Source organism: Festucalex cinctus, chromosome 17 (assembly GCF_051991245.1).
Source record: "Festucalex cinctus isolate MCC-2025b chromosome 17, RoL_Fcin_1.0, whole genome shotgun sequence".
NCBI classification, from domain to species: Eukaryota; Metazoa; Chordata; class Actinopteri; order Syngnathiformes; family Syngnathidae; genus Festucalex; species Festucalex cinctus.
The window spans coordinates 16945377-16965361 of record NC_135427.1 but is presented as its reverse complement, the minus strand read 5'-3'; the positions used below and the strand labels follow the sequence as shown (position 1 = coordinate 16965361).

At 39.4% G+C, this 19985-nt stretch overlaps 2 protein-coding genes across 7 annotated transcripts in view; both read left to right on the top strand.

The window, feature by feature from the left end:
• Window positions 1-4627, top strand: part of cep131 (centrosomal protein 131) — a 32348-nt gene extending 27721 nt beyond the window's left edge. For all 6 annotated transcript variants that reach the window (XM_077503419.1, XM_077503420.1, XM_077503418.1 and 3 more), the window contains 4 exons: window positions 10-187; window positions 868-1064; window positions 2401-2461; window positions 2552-4627. In XM_077503419.1, coding sequence (XP_077359545.1) covers window positions 10-187; window positions 868-1064; window positions 2401-2461; window positions 2552-2623 — 508 coding nt within the window. In that variant the 3' untranslated portion in view covers window positions 2624-4627. The remainder of the gene's footprint in view (window positions 1-9; window positions 188-867; window positions 1065-2400; window positions 2462-2551) is intronic.
• A 909-nt stretch (window positions 4628-5536) lies between these two features.
• st6galnac (ST6 (alpha-N-acetyl-neuraminyl-2,3-beta-galactosyl-1,3)-N-acetylgalactosaminide alpha-2,6-sialyltransferase) lies at window positions 5537-19966 on the top strand. Its single transcript, XM_077503303.1, has 10 exons — window positions 5537-7561; window positions 8983-9095; window positions 9253-9544; window positions 10651-10753; window positions 14318-14483; window positions 15754-15931; window positions 16028-16166; window positions 16237-16340; window positions 17102-17185; window positions 17271-19966. Exons 3-10 carry the CDS (start codon window positions 9417-9419, stop codon window positions 17539-17541), a joined length of 1173 nt encoding a protein of 390 aa, XP_077359429.1. The 5' UTR covers window positions 5537-7561; window positions 8983-9095; window positions 9253-9416; the 3' UTR covers window positions 17542-19966.
• Window positions 19967-19985: the final 19 nt, after the last annotated feature.

The window sequence follows — 19985 nt, the reverse complement described above, 5'->3', positions numbered from 1 at the left end:
TGTCGTCAGGGTGAATCGCGTGCGGGAGTCGTACGAGGCGGAGCTGAAGGAGCTGGATCGTTCTTTGAAGGAGGCGCTGGACAAGCAGCAGGAGCTGCGGAAGCAGCACGTGGACGCGCTCCAACAAATCGACGCGCTCAAGGACACGCTGGGCCACAAGGAGCACGACCTGCAGATTGTCACGCAAGTGAGAAACCACGTTGACATGACATGACAGAACCCGGATACCACATGGTGCCATGTAATCCATTAACTCATTTGCTCCCCAAAATGTATAAATACGTTCTATTTTATGTTTTAAGTGTCCCAAAGACGTATTTATACCTTTGTTTTTTTTATGCTAGAGCATACAAAATGCTTTGATTCAGCCTCTCAACTGCAAAGAACGGTTGATGGCAGTTATTACACAACCGGCCAGCAGATGGCAGCAGAGTAAAGGAGTTCAACCAGGACCAGGATGTTGCAATAAGCTCTTTTCCCCACTGTTTTAACCAGGAATGTAAAAATTGATGAAACTTAGCTATTTTCTAATGCTAATTGCTGCAAAACGGAAACAGATGGAAATATCATTTTTTTTCCTGATGAGAGAAGAGAATCTAATCTTTCTTTACATATTTTTATAGCAATAAAACACAATATTCTGTGGGCCTTGCAAAATCAATCAAAATCCAGTAAAACAATTAGCAACGAAAGGTGAAAATGGCTGCCAGTGAATGAGTTGACAACTTAATCCATAATCAAATTTTTTTTTTTTTTTTTTTTGCAGATTTGGAGAATAATAGAAAGCGTAATTGTCAGATGAATGGGTGATTAAAAGCATCATCAGGCCCAGCAAGCCGCTAACCTGAGCCGTTTGTTTTTATTCAGAACCGGGACCAGCTACTGGACGAGCGCCACGAGCTGGCCCTGGTGATCCGGCAGGAGTTCAGCGCGCGCTTGCTGCTGGCCGAGGAGGAGGCGCAGAGGGCCAGGGCGGAGGCGGAGGAGGTGCGCGTGGCGCTGCAGGCTGAGGCGGACAGGATCACCAAGGAGAAGGAAGCCGAGCTGCAGGAAGTGCACCAGCGGTAACCAACCGGGAATCGCTCCATCTCTCCGACTCTGTATCGAGTACTCTGTGTAGACTCTGCTGTCCGTTTTCGAGTGCTGTGTCGTGACTATACGTGAGGTTGAGCCCTCAATCAAGAGTACACCAAATATCAACCCTGATATTTGGTATTGTTGCTTGTTTTGCGTTAAGTTTTGTTGCGACGAAACAGTCAGCAGCCGCAGACCTTACAAGGCGAGCGCATCCACAGCGCACCTGGACCGTCAGTGGGGAGGAGTAAGAGCCAACAAAGGCGGTAATACGGTGTTCCCTCATTTATCGCGGGTGTTACGTTCCCAAAACAACCCGCGATAATGGAAATCCGCGTTAATTAAAAAATAGATAAATAATTCCCGTTAATTATGTATATTTTTTAGTTGTTTTTTTTTGTTTTGATATTTTTACTTTATTATAAATGCTTTTTCATTCATCATGTCCTTTTTTAATTTACATTCATTTTTTTCCCATTAAAAGTATATATTTTAAATTTATTATAGTACATATTTTTTTTAATTTATTGTATTTTTTTTCATTTTGGTATTTTTAGTTTATGAATGCTTTTTCATTCATCGTTTTAGTTTTTTGTTTGTTTTTTGTTTTTTTGTTTTTTACTATTTACAGTCATTTTTTCCATTTTTTAATTTACTTGTTATACAGCACAGTGTATATTTTCTATCTCCGGAATGCAATGCTGTCGAGTGACGGGGCAGACGCCGTTGGAAAGTTCTTGTCAAGACGAATCCGCAGATGCCCATATATCCCCGGTCGGGCGTAGGGTTCGAGAGGGAAAAAAAAAGTAAACAAACCAAGAAGCACGCTGTAAAAAATCGAAAGCGAAAGATGAACCTGCGATAAACGAGGGAACACTGTAATAGCGTTTATGTAATAAGCAAGTCCGTCGACTGTCCCAGCTCTAATGCCGAAACATATCGTCTCGTTGCCATGGAGACGGCCTCGGCTAGCCAATTCATGGACATGAAGCACAGAGCGATGCAAATCAAGCTTTGAACCTGTTGCAAATTTGAAAAAACTGATATATTTAATTATTTCATGACACATTTATTTGGTTATAGGTTTATTTAATTCCGCATTTAATTAATAAATGACACATTTAATTATTTCACGACACATTTATTTAATTATTGGTTTATTTAACTCCATGTTTAATTAATAATTAAAAAAATTTCCATCAGCACTCCAAAATGGACAGCTCGCTACATTACAGAGTAGCGGATAGGAACGTCTTTTTTTTTTTTTTTTTTTTTTTCTTCTCTTCTAAAACGTGACGCTCACTGTGATGACATCATAACCTGCAGAGTCAAGTCGGCCATCTTGAAGAAAGACGAGGCGGTCAGCGCTCTGCGGAGGCAGCACGAGGTGAGTGAGGCGCGGCGCCATCGAGCCTTGCGATTGGTTGGTGGGGGGGGGGCGGCCGTTTTAACGCCGCGCTTTGCTGTCGCCCGATAGGCTGCCCTGAAGAGGGCGGAGCACCTGGAGGCCTTGTGGGAGGAGCAAAGGAGGCAGCTAATGGAGAAATGAGCGCAAGGACCGTCGATGTAAACGCATACTAGCACTCGAGCGACTCAAAGTGGGTTCAAGTTTGTTTATTTTTGTGGACATCGCAGAACCGTTGGATGAACCAGGCACGTTGCTGTCACTGTTTTTTTTTTTGTTTGTTTGTTTTTGTTTTTAATCCACCTGGCTGTTGTCATTTTGTCCTCTACCGCCCCCTACTGTCAACCGAAATTGTGCTCACGTGCCTTCAGGTTCGCAATGCAAGCCCGAGGGCCGTCAATTAGAGCTGTGCGATACTTGAGATTTTCCTATCGATCGATACCAAATAAATTCTGGTACCAGTATCTCCGATACGAAGTATTTTTCGGTTTCTAAAATATGATGGTATTTTAAACCATCATTTGTGCTATTAACTCATTCACTCCCAGCCATTTTCACAGAAGCAGTCCCGTTCGCTCCCGGCTGTTTTACTGGATTTTGACTGATTTTGCAAGGTCTACAGAATATTGTGTTCTGTTGCTATGGAACCTATCAAAAGAAAGATTAAAGTCTCTTCTTTCATCAGGAAAAAAAAGTATGTTTCTATCTGGTTCCGTTTTGCAGCAATTAGCATTAGAAGAGAGCTAAGTTTCATCAGTTTTCACAAATCTATTCAAAATTGTAAGTAATTGAGCTTTTTTTCTACGTGGCCCTGGTTAATCTCCTTTGCTCTGCTGCCACCTGCTGGCCGTTTGTGTAATAACTACCATTTCTGCAACCGTTGAGTTGAGAGGCTGCATCAAAGCCTTCTGTATGCTCTAGCATAAAAAAACAACAACGTATGAATATGTCTTCGGGACACGTAGAACATTAAAAAAACGTATTTACACGTTATTGGGAGCAAATGAGTTAAATAACTTTTTCTTTGTTTTTTTAAATTAGACTTTCTTGTTAGGTTCTTGAACATGCAATAATATAATATCCCCAATGGAAACATACCTGGGCTGTTATTTCAATTTGCAAAGTAGTCTAGTCACATGACATAAACGATACTTCCATGTTGTGTGCTACACAAATACTCAACTAGTAATTGGAAAAGCTCAAACGAAGCATAGCATGACTCGTTGGCATATTCACTGTCAAAATAATTAATTGGTGCCACCCACCACTGTGATTGACAGGCCGGCAAGGGACCCATGAGAAACCAAAAGAATTAAATTCATGTGAAATATCGATACTAGCGCTCTGGTATCCGATACCAATATTCAAGTTAGTTTCAATTCTATCGGATACTTTGATTGATCTGATCAGTTTTTGTCAACAGCAGAGGGCGGTAGAGGGCCAAAATGGCCGCCAATCTGAGATGGAGGAAAACGGGCGGATTTCATCTTGCAATTCATTTTGCAATTTCCCTCCGAATGCGTTTGAGCAACTCGAAAGACTGGCGTTAACGCAACGTGAGCCCGAGTCATCTCTGTGATGTCGGAAGTGATTGAAAAGACTCTGGCCCCTCCCCCACGGAGCAAGAATGCCCCTCAGATCTATTCCAGATGTTTTTGTGGCCAGCCCGGGCAGGCCTGCACCCCCGAGGGGGTGTTTTTGTTAATCATAGTGACTCGTGTGTTTTGTTCATGGGGGAGCGAGCACGAAACGAAAAGATTGTCTAATGTTTTCGAGAGTGAAAGAAGGAGACGAGGACGTGTCAGGAAGGACGGCTGGCGAGTTTTGAGGTGGCCTGATTGTAGGGCGGCTGTCAAGCACATGCCAGCGTGGGCCGAGAAGAATGTGAGGAGGCAGGAAGTGGAAAAAAAAAAAAAAAAAAGTTAGAAACGAGCACGCGAGGGGGAGGGAGCGGGGGCTTTCCCATGCGGGGCACCACAAGTCACGTGACCGCCAACTGTTAGCAAGCGAAACGGAGGCCAGCAGGACCGATGTATTTATTTTCACTCGCTATTTATTGGGGACCACCAGGACTGATTCTGTATTCGGGTCCACTAAGATTTGTTCACATTTTTTCATTTGATTAAAAGTGAATGGATTCTTTTTATACTCTTATCTCTGTTTCATGTCAGTATTAGAATACCAAATTTTTGTTGGAACAAAATATGAATTTGGTAGTTATTGAATGAATTCTAGTTAAATAATAAATGACCCCGATATGAATGATTTGGCTTTTGCCATTAACGAGTCCAGGTTTCTCCTTACCGATATTTGCTATGCAAATATTGAAAATGGCGATCTTAATCTCGTCAATCTAGTTTGAAATAGTTATTGTGTTAATTTCGTCAACGAAAACTAAACAAAAATTATTTCGGCAACACATGTTTTTCAAACGAGATTAAAACCGTCATTAATAAACAATATCTGGGACTAAATCATGATGCATTTTCATCGACTAATGAAGACGAAGCGAAAATGTACTTTACTTATACACATATATATATATATATATATATATATATATATATATATATATATATATATACACATATATATATACACATATATATATATATATATATATATATATATATATATATATATATATATACACATATATATATATATATATATATATATATATATATATATATATATATATATATATGTGTATATATATATATACACATATATATATATATATATATATATATATATATATATATATATATATATATATATACACATATATATATATATATATATATATATATATATATATATATATATATATATATACACATATATATATATATATATATATATATATATATATATATATACACATATATATATATATATATATATATATATATATATACACATATATATATATATATATATATATATATATATATACACATATATATATATATATATATATATATATATATATATATATATATATATATGTATGTGTGTATATATACATATATGTATATATATATAGTCCTGACTAAAACTTGACTAATGAATGCATTTTCTTGGACTAAAATAAAGACTAAAATGCAAGATTTATAGTCTACTAAAAATGGACAAAACAAAACCGTTGCCGTTGACCAACTACGATAAAAACGAACAAGCGTGATTGAAACTGGACTAAAAGTGAGACTAAATTTAAAAATGGCGGAGAAAATGAACACAAGTCCACATCATACTTTGTTACAGATTGCCACAACTTCATTTGAAAGGTGATTTCAGATATATGAAAAGGAGCAGAAATATTGACATGATCACAACATGGCTAATCGAGACGCGTTAAACGGCTCGTTAAAACCTTTTTTTGCAGGAATCAATACTTGAAAATATCTTCAATTCTCCTGCAAATATCGGCCTTGTTTATCTGCAAATGAATTGTAGGTTTGTGTAACGGCAAAACTTTTCCACGTGAACGGCAAAAGTGACATTTGTCTTGGATGAAAACGGAATTGTGGATGGAAAGAATTTAGTTGCGGATTTCTTTTTTTTTTGACTAGCAAACGTGATTGGTGACAAATATGCGGCCCAGCAAGGCTTTGTTGCCGTTTGCATCTTTTTTTTTTTTCTTTCTCAAAATAAGACTTGACTCAAGGACAGCATGGGGGGGCTCTTTCAAATGCACCTGACCAGTATTGGATTTTTTTTTTTTTTTTTTGGGACTTTGAACCCAGCAGCTGCTCTTTGCCGCCTCCAGCAGGACAAAGCGAGACGAGAGTGGGCGGAACAAAAGCAAACAAAAATGTTTCAAGTCTTGTGACCCACTTTGCTGTCAAGCCCGTCTCGTCTTTCAGCGGATTTCTTTTCTGCCGACGAAAGCTCCGATGGCGGGCGGGCCGGCCCCCTCGATGCCACGCCACACACTTTAACAAAAGAAGCTCTGTCACCGCCAGCAGGTTGTGACCCAAAGTCCAAAGAATTACGAAGACAACTCGTGCAGTTTGATTTTCAGACGCGTAAGCAGGACGCAGACGAGGAAGTTGCATCATTGATTGTGGTTGTTGTTTTCGCCCCCAAATTTCTTTGTTCAAATGGACTTTTTTTTTTTTTCTTGTGGGAGTAAAATAAACTTTTACATTTTATACTTTGATTAAAATGCAATTTTTAAATTTTTATTTTTTTTAATATAATTAAGATTAGCATATTTATTCCATAAAACAATTTTTACAAAAATATTTTTCTCAAATCATTTATCAATTTATTTAATATCATACAAATGTGTGAGTAAAATAAACTTTTACATTTTATACTTCATTAAATTGTTTGATTAAAACACAGTTTTTAAATTTATATATTTTTTAATGTAATTAAGAGTTGCATATTTTATTGAACTGTTTTACATGAACTTATTTTACAGTTAAATTCAAATGTTTAATTGTATTAAATAACTGAAGTAAAACTGCAATAACAGTAGCTATTCAAAAATAAATGGTTCTGTTTATTTAGCCATTTCCTGATAATAGTTAAAATATATCCCTCTTTCTTATTCATTCATCTCACGATGTTTAATTTCAATGACTGAAATCATGAAAAAAAAATGTATTAAAAATTATTTGACATTACCCGTAACAAATTGTATTAAAGAATTGGTTCATTTATTTTTTTATTGCCGATTCAAATAAAGCACATTATTTGTTGCATTTATTTGGCAACGTTCCCCTCAAATAGATTATTTATTTATTTATTTATTTTTAATTATGTATTTCATCTCCCACCAAGCAGCCTGAGCATCCGGGTCCAAAACACTGGAGACAAAAAAAAAAAAAGTCCCTCCTCGGAGTCACTCGCCCGCTGCTCTCCCATTGGCTGCAAATTGCCCCCTCCCCACCTCCCCCTTCCCCACTGCTGCCAGCAGCTGTTGCTTTCTCACAGTGGCCCCACCCCACCCCGAGTAGGCGGTCCCGGCAGCAGTCGAGTGTCGCCGAGTGCCTCCACAACTCCTCAAAGCGCCTCCAAGTCGTCGGAAAAGCTCGGCTGAGGGGACCGTCGAGGACCGGCTGGGACCAGGTGAGGCATTTGAACAACTAACTCCCCCCTCCCACAAACAAGCAAACACGCCTCCCTCGCCGAGCATTCATGGCTAGAATTCAAACGTTTTGAATTGAATCCAGTTGTAATCATGAATTTCAGATTCCCGCTTTATATTCCAGAAGAATGCTATTGAATCATGGTTGGAATTGAAGTTAGAATCTTTGTGATTTGTCATGTTTGAAAAGTCATCATTGAAAAAACTCAAGTTAGTGGTTACCATTTTTTATTGTAGTCGTGGTCACAGTTGTGTTTTGGATTTGTGCTTTAAGAATCATTTCTCGAAGCAAGTTGAAATAAATCATTGTCCAAATCGTGTTGAATTCATGGTTACAATCGTGCTAAAAAATCCTGTTAGATTGATGATGACAATCTTACAAATGGCTAGTAATCATTGTTGGAATCATGGGGCCTTGATAGTTTGAACGGTGTTTAACTCCTGGTTGTGAAGCAGTCTGAGGTAAACAAGCACTGCCTTCATTGTCCCAGAAAAAGGAAGGGGGGGTTGTCAGGCTGTGTATCACTTTAACGACTCTCACCAGGTCCCAGTGACGCACGCAAGTGGGAAAGTTGACACTTGTTGGATTCAACTTGAAATATCAGCTTGCCTTCCTGGTGAAGAAGAATCAATTTCAAATCTTGTTGGAATCAATTGTGTAAGGATCAGATCGATAGAATCATTTAGTCATGGTAAAAAAAAAAAAAAAACTCGAACTATATTCAAGTCATTGAATCGTGCTGTACTCTGCCTCTAAAGCCATCCATCCATCCATCCATTATCTTGACTGCTTATTCCTCACAAGGGTCATATCATATTAACTCGTTTGCTCCCAAAAATTTGTTTCGTTTTGGTTTTTTTTTACATATTTTTTAAGTGTCCCAAAGACGTATTTATACTTTTTTTTTGTTTAATCAATAGTGCAAAATTTCTAATTATGTTTGATATGTCTGTTTATGATGATATTTTTGACAGTTATAAATGTATGGATTTAGAGCATTGTGACCAGGTGTATCAAATATGACACAGATTAAGTCATATGTGGAAATTGATTTAAAAAAAAAAAAAAAAAAAAACGGTTTAGAAGGACCAATATACGCTATTTACAAATAATCCGAATTTTCTCTCCTATTTTTCATGTTTCATGCTTTAAAGGGTTAAGAGTTGAAATGCGTTGGAATCATTTTGTAATCAGCTCGCAAATCATTCTTTGAATCGGATTTGAATCTCAATGGATTCATGTTTAAAAAGTTTAAATCCTGTTTAGCACGATTGTTCCCAATGACTTTTTGTTTTTGTGTTTTTTTTTTGGGTCTGCTTTTGCTTCCCGTTCTGCGCACGTGCTCACCACCACACTTGTCACGCCCGCCGTTATATGTGGACGTGTCTTATCTGCACTCAGCCCTGCAACAGGACGTCAAGCTGGCAAAACAGGAAGTAGATAACGGACGTGAGGAGCGAAGACGAGCGGCTTCGACACGTTGACAACAAGTGTGTGGGCAAAAAGTCGGGAAGGTAAGCAGAGCTGCGAGTGCAAGCACAGATTAAGCCTCAGCAATCAAGTCACGTTTATTTATAAAAGCGCTTTCAAACAGTTGTAGCCGTCACTTTTTGTTTTTGACGACCAGTGTGCTGTTGATTCTCCAACTTTTTTTTTCTTGGTTTCAACCAGAGGAGTTCTGCCACATCTTAAATTCCTGCCATTGGCCCCAAGGACGTCTTTGCACCCTCACCCAGAGCACACGATGCACCCCGCAGTGGTTTCGGGGGAGGGAGGTAGCCGAGCCCCCAACTTGTGAGTGGGCGTGGCCTTGCCAAATAGCGTGCCGTTCAGGGATGTCGGTACAGAGGCAGGTGGCGCTAGCCGCCGCCACCGCCGTCTCCGTCCTATGCGTCTACTTCCTGTCCGGGAGCCTGGAGAGCCCCCTGGCGCTGTCCTGGGCCCGCGTGGGATCATCGTGGAGGTCAGTCTCACATCACCAACCAAATTTCCCATTTTGAGTTTGAAATCCTGACATATGCATAGATCAGCTTAAAAAATAAGGAATTAAATGTGGATATAAAAGAGTTGAATAATAAAATCTTTTTTTTGTTGTATTTTTAGAATGAATGTAATTGGTTGGTTTGTATTTGATTATTTGAATAGTTTTAGAATTTTTGGGGAATTGTTATAAATATTTTATTGAAAAATATTTAACTCATTCACTCCCAGCAGCCATTTTCACAGAAGCAATCCCTTTCACTCCTGGTTGTTTTGCTGGATTTTGACTGATTTTGCAAGGCCTACGGAACATTGTGTTCTTTTGTTATAAAAACATGCAACCTACCAAAAGAAAGATTAGTCTCTTCTTTCAGCAGGAAAAAAAGTATATTTCTGTTTCTGTTTTGGAACAATTAGCGTTAGAGTATAGCGAAGTTTCATCATTATCCACAAATCTATTTAGAATTGTGAGTAATTGAGCTGTTTTTCAACATGGCCCTGGGTGACCTCTTATACTCTGTTGCCACCTGCTGTCCGTTTTTGTAATTACCATTTCTTCAACCGTTCTTTGCAGTTGAGGGGCTGCATCAAAGCCTTCCGTATGCACTAGCATAAAACGTATAAATACGTCTTTGGGACACTTAAAACATTTAAAATAGAATGTATTTATACGTCTTTGGCATCAAATGAGTTAAAACAAAAAAACGTATAAATACATCTTAGGGACACTTAAAACATTTAAAAAGAATGGATTAAACGTTAACAAATAATGAAATATAACAAACTGTTTTAATTTTATGATAATCAATTGAATTATAATAAATACATACAAGTTCTGATTTTCTTTACCAACAATGAATAAATGAAGCAATCTTACTACTTTCCAATGAATCACAAACGATGTACTGCGATAAACTTATAGCAATGATGAATAATTGTTGAAGGGAAAGAAAAAATAACAGCAAAATGATTGCAATAAATATGACAGGAGAAGGAAAACAGGTTGTCGTCTGGACTCTCCTCTCCTTATGATGTCATCAACGTGCTCCGCCAGCAGCCCAAACTGATGAATGTTTGCCTCTTCCGCAGTGAACCGCGAGACACGCAGCCGCCGACGGCACCGGCAAAGCCCACCGAGGCCGCCGACTTCATGGGGGACGCGTACGCCAGCGAAGACGTCCCCCCGCAAACTGTGAGTGGACTGCAAACTTCCTGTCACCTCATTGGTCCATAATCATTGATAAACTCCTGTGAAAATTCGGGATGTAACCATATCCAAACATCACGATACGATATGATCACAATATGAAGGTCACGATACGATACACTTAATATTGAGGCACTTACTTGCTCGTGCAAGCACAAAAACGTCGATTTTAATCATAGAAGGGTCAAAACATGCCTTGTGAAAATTAAACTGCACTAAAAAAAAAACTAGCCACCAGGGGGTGCTAGAACTGGAAGTCAACCTGACTTTTTCTTTTAACACATGGAGCCTACCAAAAGAAAGATTAGTCTCTTCTTTCATCAGGAAAAAATATATAGATTTCTATCTCTTTCCGTTTTTCTGCAATTAGCATTAGAAAATAGCAAAGTTTCATCAATATTCATATTGCTGATGAAAACAGTGAGGAAAAGAGCTTGTTGCAACATGGCCCTAGTTGATCGCTTTATACTTTGTTGCTATCTGTTGGCCGTTTTTGTATTTACTACCATTTTTTCAACTGTTCACCGCAGTTGAGAGACTGCATCAAAGACTTCTGTATGCTCTAGCAGGAAAAAAACCAATAAACATATAGATACGTCTTTGGGACACTTAAAACATTCAAAATAGAACATATTTATGCATTTTTGAGAGATAATTAGTTAACATCGTGACATGACCATGATGTATTGTGTTTTCATATTGCGATATCACGGTATTTGCTGTTATCTCGTTACATCTGTTATGAGATTGGTGTCGACTCATGGTTGGAATCGGCGTGTAATCGAGAGATGGAATCCCGTCTTATTGGAATAAATTGGCTTCGTGCTTTTCGTCCTGCCGCTGCGAGATCCCAATTCGAAATCCATTTGGCCGCATGTTGAATTCACGCATGGCTGCTAATCATGTCCGGGATTCGCTAATAATTATGCTCCAAATCATTTCAGAATTATGCTGAATTCATGTGAAAGTTGTGTTCAAATCATATCGGCAGCAAACTGTCACATGGTTGCTTCATGTCACCTCATTGCCTCCCCCCCCCCAAAAAAAAATAGCTGTTGGCTCATTTGGTCTCCATGGTTACACAATGATGTCACAGGGCGGCGCCGTCATGCTGACGACTCGAGTCAAGTCTAGCGGAACTCGGCATGATGTCATCGTAAGGTGCAGTTGGACGGGTTTGAATCATGCTTTGGAATTGCAATTGGAATCGTGACCAAAATCGGGTTGGATTCTTTGTTTTAGAATCATCATGCTTGGAATGACATTTGAATCATGATGAAAATCATCACGCTGGGTTCAATGTCGGAATCGTGGTTTGGAATTAGTGTTCAAATCATGGTGGAATTCCTGTTAGCCATCTTGTAATCACGCCAAGAATCATTTTCGAATCTAGTCGGATGCAATGTTCAGATGGCATTTAAAATCGTGTTCAAATCACGTTGGATGTATTTGTCACAATTTTGTCAGAATCTTATGGAATTGTGCTTTGAATCCTGGCGTCACCTCGGTATCATCGTGTTAGGGGTTTTAATGTTATTTACGGATATTTATAATAATGTAAGTATTAGCACATATTTTCTCTTTCTAGTACAGTATTGTGAAGAATTTATTCTGTGAATATGACTCATGCGCCTTCATTTTCCTTTATCGCAAGATGGCGACTGGAATGTTTTGCGATTGAACTTTTGAAGCTTGACTTTGAAACTTTCAGCGGTGAAGAAAAACAATGTCGACATTATTATCTGCATGATGATTTGCATCTGTGACTGCTTTGAAGCTGCTCTTGTATGTGTGTGATTCTTTCTTTAGAACAAGCAGCTTCAATGTAACTAGGCAAAAAAGTCCAATAAAAAAAAAAAAGAGAGAGAGAGCGACAGTGTGCTCAGAACACGGTTATTTTAGTTAACGAAAACTAATGAAAAAACTCTTAATTCAAACAACAGTTTCGTTAACGAAATAAAATAAAAATGAAAGTTTTTTTTTTTTTTTTTAAACGAAAACTAACTGAAACCACATTTTATGTTTACAAAACTAACTTAAACTGACGATAATTATAGTGAAAATGTCCTTTGTTTTAGTCTTTGGTCATTAATTTAGTGCATGAGCCTTTGGGGATGATTTTCAATGTGATTTTTAAGTAGATTTATTTAAATAATAACTGGAACTCGACTAAGTGCAATTTCTGTAGAAATTGCGTGGGAATTCTGAACGCTGAATGCTAAGATTTGATTGTATGTGGAATGCTTATGAAGTAAATTGAGAGATATATTATGACCTCCTAGTTACCGGACAAAGCACTTTACCAACTGTGCCACCGAGCAATAATGATGATGTAATATGTATGGAAGTGGGCGTGGAAAGTGATACTTTACATTGAAAATGAATGGGGAAAAGCTGATATTAAACATTTAATTGTGTAAATATTGTAATTAATTAATGTGGAATCAGACGATATATATACCCCGAGATGGGTGAATTTTTTTAAGCTAGTTAAAATTTGAACAGTGTAAATTGGAAGTATTATGTGGGAGTTATGTGGCAAAAAAGTGTGGAGAATAAAAATCACAAAAACATATGTAGGATTGCTCAGCATTCCCACAATAAAGACGTTTGAAAGTTCAGTGGGTCACACAGAAGTGACGTCATCTAGCAGCAGCTAATAGAAAAGCACCTTCGCTAGGTAAGAAATGTAACTTTTTTTCATTTCACCATGGTGTTTATTCAATATTGCGCACAAGTAATACACATACATCCATCCATCCATTTTCTTGACCGCTTATTTAATACACATTAAAAAAAAACCTAAAACGAATAAAAACTAACAGAACCACACTGAAACCTAATTAAAACTAACTATATTTAAAAAACAAAAACAAAACAAAAACTAAAAACGAACAAAAATGAAAAATCCAGAACTATAATAACCCTGGTTCAGATAGAAATCTCAGAAATTTCTGATTGTTGTCTATCAAAAGTTGCCTAAACCTGACATAGCAAGATTCAAGGTTCAACTCTTGTTGTGGGAATGCTGAAAGCATCCCACATATGTTATTCGGATTTTTATTCTCCTCACTTTTTTGCCGAGAAACCACTCCCACATAATACTTGCGATTTACACTATTCAAATTTCAACTTGCTTCAAAAATTCACACATTCTGTGGTATATATCGTCTGATTCCGTGCTGCTTACAGTACTCACACAATTTGATGTTCAATATCAACTTTTCATTTTCAATAGGACTGACACGCCCACTTCCATACATACATCATACATACATCATCATTACCAGCTATGTGATACTGCACAGTTCTTTTTATTCATTTATCTTTCAACTTCAATTAAAACTTTTATTCATTTCATTTTCATATAATTTATCTTTCAATTTACTTCAAAAGCATTCAGCTTTGCATTCAGCTTTCAGCATTCCCACACAATTTCTCCATAAACTGCAGTTAGTCTAGTTTGAAAATGGTGTTGTTGGGATGGTGCGGAAATTGAGAGTTGTCATTTGGAACATTGAGTTCAACATGCCACTTCCTGTTGTGCAGGACTGCCCGGATGGCATCCGAAGCCGCGTCCCCAAATCGGACGTGTCCGGGATCTTCCTGAAGAACGTTCCGGTACTGCAGTGGTCCAAGCACGCCACGGCCGCCGAATACCGCCGCCTCCGTCTGCACGTGGGCGCAAACGGCTGGGGGAGCCTCTCCTATCAAAGTCAGTACCAACCAACATTAAAAAATCAAGACGTTGTCGTCATCGTCGTTGAAGATCATCTTTCTAAATTTGATGAAAATGTCATCTCATTACACTCTCAAATGTACTTGAAAATGGAAATGATCATGAAAAAGAAAAGTCCGTCCAGGACTTGAAGTGCTTGGAGCAGTAAACGTTGCAGTTGGGCGTGTCCAAGATCAATAACCCGAATTGCTGCTCCTTTGTTTGATGTTTGTTTGGGAAACACGCCTTTATTGATCCAAGGCTCATGCTCGACATTAGAAAGGCGCCACAAAAAACAACAAAACGAGTACCTTCACCTAGGAAGTGCCACAACTAGTTTGTACTGCAGTTTCATTTTGGGTGTCATTCTACTGTTGGCCACTAGTTGGCAGCAGACTGTTTAGTTTGAAACATTTGAAAGAAGAAGAAAACAGGAAGTATTTCAAGAGCAACCAATTTAAAAAAAAAAAAAATTCTGCTGGAGATTATTCAATGTTAATTCAGCGTCAATCTTACTTAGAAAGCAATTTTTTTTTAATTAAGCACCATTATACCTTCATGTATAATGTGAAATTATAAGTTTCGAAAAAATCAGCTAAAAATTTGTTTAACGGATACATTCTGTTAGTTTCTACTCCTTTTGCAACAGTCCCATTATCCCCTACAACTCCCGGTTGTTTTACTGGATTTTGACTGATTTTTTAAGGCCCACAGAATATTGTGTTCTATTGCTATCAAAACATGGAACCTACCAAAAGAAAGATTAAAGTCTCTCCTTTCATCAGGGAAAAAAAAAAAAAAAGAGTACATTTCTATCTGTTTCCGTTCTGCAGCAATTAACATTAGAATATCGCAAAGTTTCATCATTCTTCACAAACCTGTTGAAAAGACTGGGAAAAAGAACTTGTTGCAACATGGACCTGGCTAATCTCTTATACTCTGCTGCCATCTGCTGGCCGTTTGTGTAATAACTACTATTTCTTCAACCGTTCTTTTGCAGTTGAGAGGCTGCATCAAAGCCTTCTGTATGCTCTAGCATAAAAACAATGTATAAATACGTATTTGGGACACTTAAAACATTTAAAATAGAACGTATTTATACGTTTTTGGGAGTATATGAGTTAAATGTCTCTGACAAAAAGATACATGATATGTCGTTTTTTCTATGTGATTGCTGCTGCAGACTTGATGTTCTGTCCTGGTAGTCTGCTTGAAATCCTGCTCCAATTTGCGCCTTCCTTTAAGTAATGTTTTTTTTTCTCGACAGCGTTGTCCGACGCGCTGACGCTGCTCAACTCGTCCTCGGTCAACGGCGTGATGTTGGACGACTGGAAGCGTCGCAACGACTCGTCGGGCTGCATCCGCTGCGCCGTGGTGGGCAACGGCGGCATCCTCAAGGACTCCAAGAAGGGGAAGGAGATCGACGGGCATCACTACGTCTTCAGGTGGGACAGTTTTGCAAGTCTGGAGTCCCAAAACTACCAAGCTTCGCGTTTGTCCTTCCTTTTTCGATGATGACGTGACACATTTTGGTGTCGTAGGACGAACGGTGCCATCCTGGCGGGCTTCGAGGACGACGTGGGGACCCGCACCACCCACTACACCTTCTCCACCAACACACTCGTCAACTCCATGAGGAGTTACGCCTCCGTCGGCTACCGAGGGCCGCCTCAGTCTCAGGTGAGCCGAGCGCTTCCTCGAGGACGTCACATGACGCTGACGTTGTCGCCCCCCCACCCCTCCTGGACAGGAAACACGTTACGTCTTCCTGCCCGACCACGACCGCGACTACCTGCTGATGAAGGCGGCGGCCCGGCGCACCCTCGTTGAGCAAGGACGGGAGCGAGGCAAAGAGTCAGTAGCGCACGCCGGCGTACACATCGCTAATTATGGCTCCGCAGTCAGCTTGAGTCACTTCACTCACTCACTTCCAAAAACATATTTACACATTTTTTGTTTTGTTTTTTGTTTTTAATGAAAGAGCACACGGAAGGGTTTGATCCAGCTTTTGACATGAAGATATGGCTTAAAGCAATGGTAGTTATTACCAAAAAAAATGGCCAGCAGGGGGCAGCAGAGTATAAGAGAACAGACAGGGCCATGTTGCAATAAGCTCTTTTTGTCCAAGTGTTTTCACCAGTGACTTTGAGCAGCTTGATGTGACTGAAAGTCACTTGAAAGTGGTAAGAAGGACGCCAAGTTGTGAAAAGTGAAAGTAACTTAAGGCTGAGGTCCCCAACCAGAAGTCTGATTACTACTTTTTAAAATGTGTTTATTTTATTTTAAATGCTGACAAACTTGGTGTTTTAAAACAAACAACGCTGTTTTCAACAGTGACTTTGAGCAGCTTGATGCGACTTGAAAGTGACTTGAAGGTGCTTAGGGGGACGTCAAGTTGTGAAAAGTGAAAGTAACTTAAGGCTGAGGTCCCCAACCAGGAGTCTGATTACTACTTTTTAACATAGTACAAAGTCAAATGACTTTTTGGGGCTTAATGTGACCCAAAGGGGGCGTAAACGACTTCAAAAAGGCTTGACGTGACCAAAAGTAAAAGATTCTCAGCTGATTGGTCGGGAACCAAAATTTGAGTTCCTCTTGTCATGTTCCCCGCCCAGTCCGACAGCGTACTTCGGGAAGGACGTGACGGGGGCCAAGCTGAAGATGTACCACCCCGACTTCATCCGCTACATCCGAAACAGGTGAGTGGAGCCCCGCCCTCTTGGCCGGCCGGTAACCGCGGCAACCTCCCAGGCGAGCGCCCCAAATGTTGTTTCTCCTTTGCAGGTTCCTCCCGTCCCGAACCCTGAAAAGCAAACACCGGAACATCTACCGGCCGTCGACGGGCGCCGTCATGCTGCTGGCGGCGCTGCACAGCTGCGACCGCGTCAGCGCGTATGGCTTCATGACGCCGCAGTACAAAAAGTACTCGGACCACTACTACGACAGGAAGTACAGCCCGGTGGGTTTCTTCATCAACCACGACTTGAAGCTGGAGTTGGACTTGTGGCAGCGTCTGCACCGAGACGGCCTCATCGCGCTCTACATGCGCTCGTGAGGCCTCGCTCTTGAACGCGCGCGCGTTTCCCAACACCCCTTTGATGATCCTCCAGAGATCCTGAACGTTACTGAACACTCCTCAAGCTGCTCCGTGCTCCTCTGAATGCTTGTCAGCACACTCGGCTAAATGCTCCTGAACGTTACTTAACGCCCTCTGAGGCTCTTGAACACTCCTGAATGAATTCTTCTCGCGTGTCCCTTCACATTATTTGACCTCTCCTGAACGCACATCACTGCTCCTGAACGCTCTTCAACACACCTGACTGATTGCTCCTGAACGTTAACACCCTCTGAGGCTCTTGAACACTCACTCAACAATTTTGACCTCTCCTGAATACTCGAAAACACACGTGACTGACTGCTCCCAAACGTTACTTAACGCCCTCCGTGGCACTTAAACACTCCTGAATGAATTACCTCTCCTGAACGCACTCCAATGCTCCCGAATGCTTCTTGAATGCCACTGAGCGAATGAACATGACTGAACACGCCTTCATGCTCTTGAACAATCCTGTCTCCTGAACCATTTTCCAGACCACTTGTGAACACGCTCAAGAAGGCTCCTAGATGCTCTCGAACGTGCATTTTTCTGAGCGCCCGGAACGTTTTCTGTCGACTGCTGAACGTCCTCCCTCAGTGCTCCTGAACGCTCTTCAACACACGTGACTGAATGCTACTGAACGTTACTTACCGCCCTCTGAGGTTCTTGAACACTCTTGAATGAATTCTTCTTGAGTGTCCCTCGACGTTTTTTTACCTTTCCTGAACACACCTAAATGCTCCTGAATGCTCTTGACTGAACACGCCTTCATGCTCTTGAACACTCCTGTCCCCTGACCCACTTTCCAAACCACTTGTGAACAACGCTCAAGAAAGCTCCGAGATGCTCTCGAACGTGCATTATTCTTGAGCGCCCTGAACATTTTCTGTCGACTGTTGAACGTCCCCTCAGCGCTCCCGAACGCTCCTGTGCGCTCTCGAACGCAGCCGGATGAAACTCTTGATTGCTGCCGAACACTCCCGAGTGGCGCGTAGCAATCCCGATTCCACCTGAAGGTGTCATTTATTTATTATCAGCCAATTTGCATGTCCTCAACCGTTGGTGCACAAGGAGAAGGCAGCAGGTGTTATTCTCGTGCAACACTTTAAAAACTGAGCGTGCCGTTAAGTTCTGCTGTAGGAGGTTCCGCGTCGGCCAGCGTCTGTTTTTTTTTTTTTTTTTGGATGCGCGCTGATGGAACCGCAAGCAAAAGCAGCCTGCTGAGACAGACTGTGTTTTCTGGCCGGTCGCCGTGGCAACCGCCAACTGGACTCTCCTGTTGCTAGGATAGCAGCAGATTGGAGCGCTAGCTGCTAATTAGCCGCCCGCCTTTCCACAAGTGGAATCACATTGTGGGCCTTTTCATTGAAAATCTTTTTTTTTTTGTCGTTTTTTTTTTTTTTTTTTTAAGGTTTGTTTTTTTTAGATGTTTTTTCATTTTAACATGTTTCTATTGAGCCGTGTTTATTTATTTTGAAAAAAACAAAACAATTTAAAATTTTTCTTTGTAGAAGTACTTTTAACAGAAAAACATTGAAACAAGCACTAATTTGAAATGCGCAAAAAAATGTATCTGACATTTTAAACATGTTTCGAAAAAATGTTTCTTTTAAGCATGTTTTATTTTGAAGTGGTTACTTCTTCAGCATCTCTTAAAAAAAAAACAACGATGTTTTAAGGCAAGTTTTTAGAATTATTATTATTTTTTTACATGATTTTAAGATTTTTTCCTTTTAAGACTTTTTTTTTTTTTTTTTTTTTTTTAATTTCTAAAATCATGTCCTTGTGACGTGAACATATCTGTTCAAGCTATTTATTTTTTTATTTTTTTTTACGTCTTAAAAAACACTGCTTTTGAACTATTTTTTTTCCTTTTGGGGTGTTTTTTTTGTTTTTGGAACATGTTTGGAACATGTGGTTACTTAAAAATGTTTTAGAATTTTTTTTTTACATGATTTTATATTTCCTTTTAAGACCTTTATTATTATTTTTTAATGATTAAATACATGTCCTTATGACATGTCCATTTTTTTAAGCAGGTTTAAAATTCAAAATCAATCAGTTCAAGCTAAAATTTGTATTTTTTTTAAACATCTGTTGAAGACACGCTGATTTTGAGGCAATTTTTTTGATTTTTATTTTTTTTTACATGATTTTATATTTCCTTTTAAGAATTTGTTTAATGTCTAAAACGTCCTTATGACGTCCATTTTTTTAAGCAGGTTTAAAAATAAAAATCAATCTTTTCAAGCTTAAAAAAAAAATAAATAAATCTGTTGTAGACAAGCTGATTTTGAACCTTTTTTTTCCTTTTCGGATTATTATTATTTTTTTTGGGGGGGGGGTTTTGACTGTGAGATTCATCATCTTAGTGACTTATGATATTTTGAATGTTCCTGATT

Excerpts from the sequence above, each read along its gene's own strand:
- st6galnac (XM_077503303.1), top strand. The coding sequence starts at position 9,417 with ATGTCGGTACAGAGGCAGGTGGCGCTAGCCGCCGCCACCGCCGTCTCC. Across the intron at positions 9,545-10,650 it reads CGCGTGGGATCATCGTGGAG|TGAACCGCGAGACACGCAGC; the intron begins GTCAGTCTCACA and ends CCTCTTCCGCAG. Across the intron at positions 17,186-17,270 it reads ATCCGCTACATCCGAAACAG|GTTCCTCCCGTCCCGAACCC; the intron begins GTGAGTGGAGCC and ends TCTCCTTTGCAG.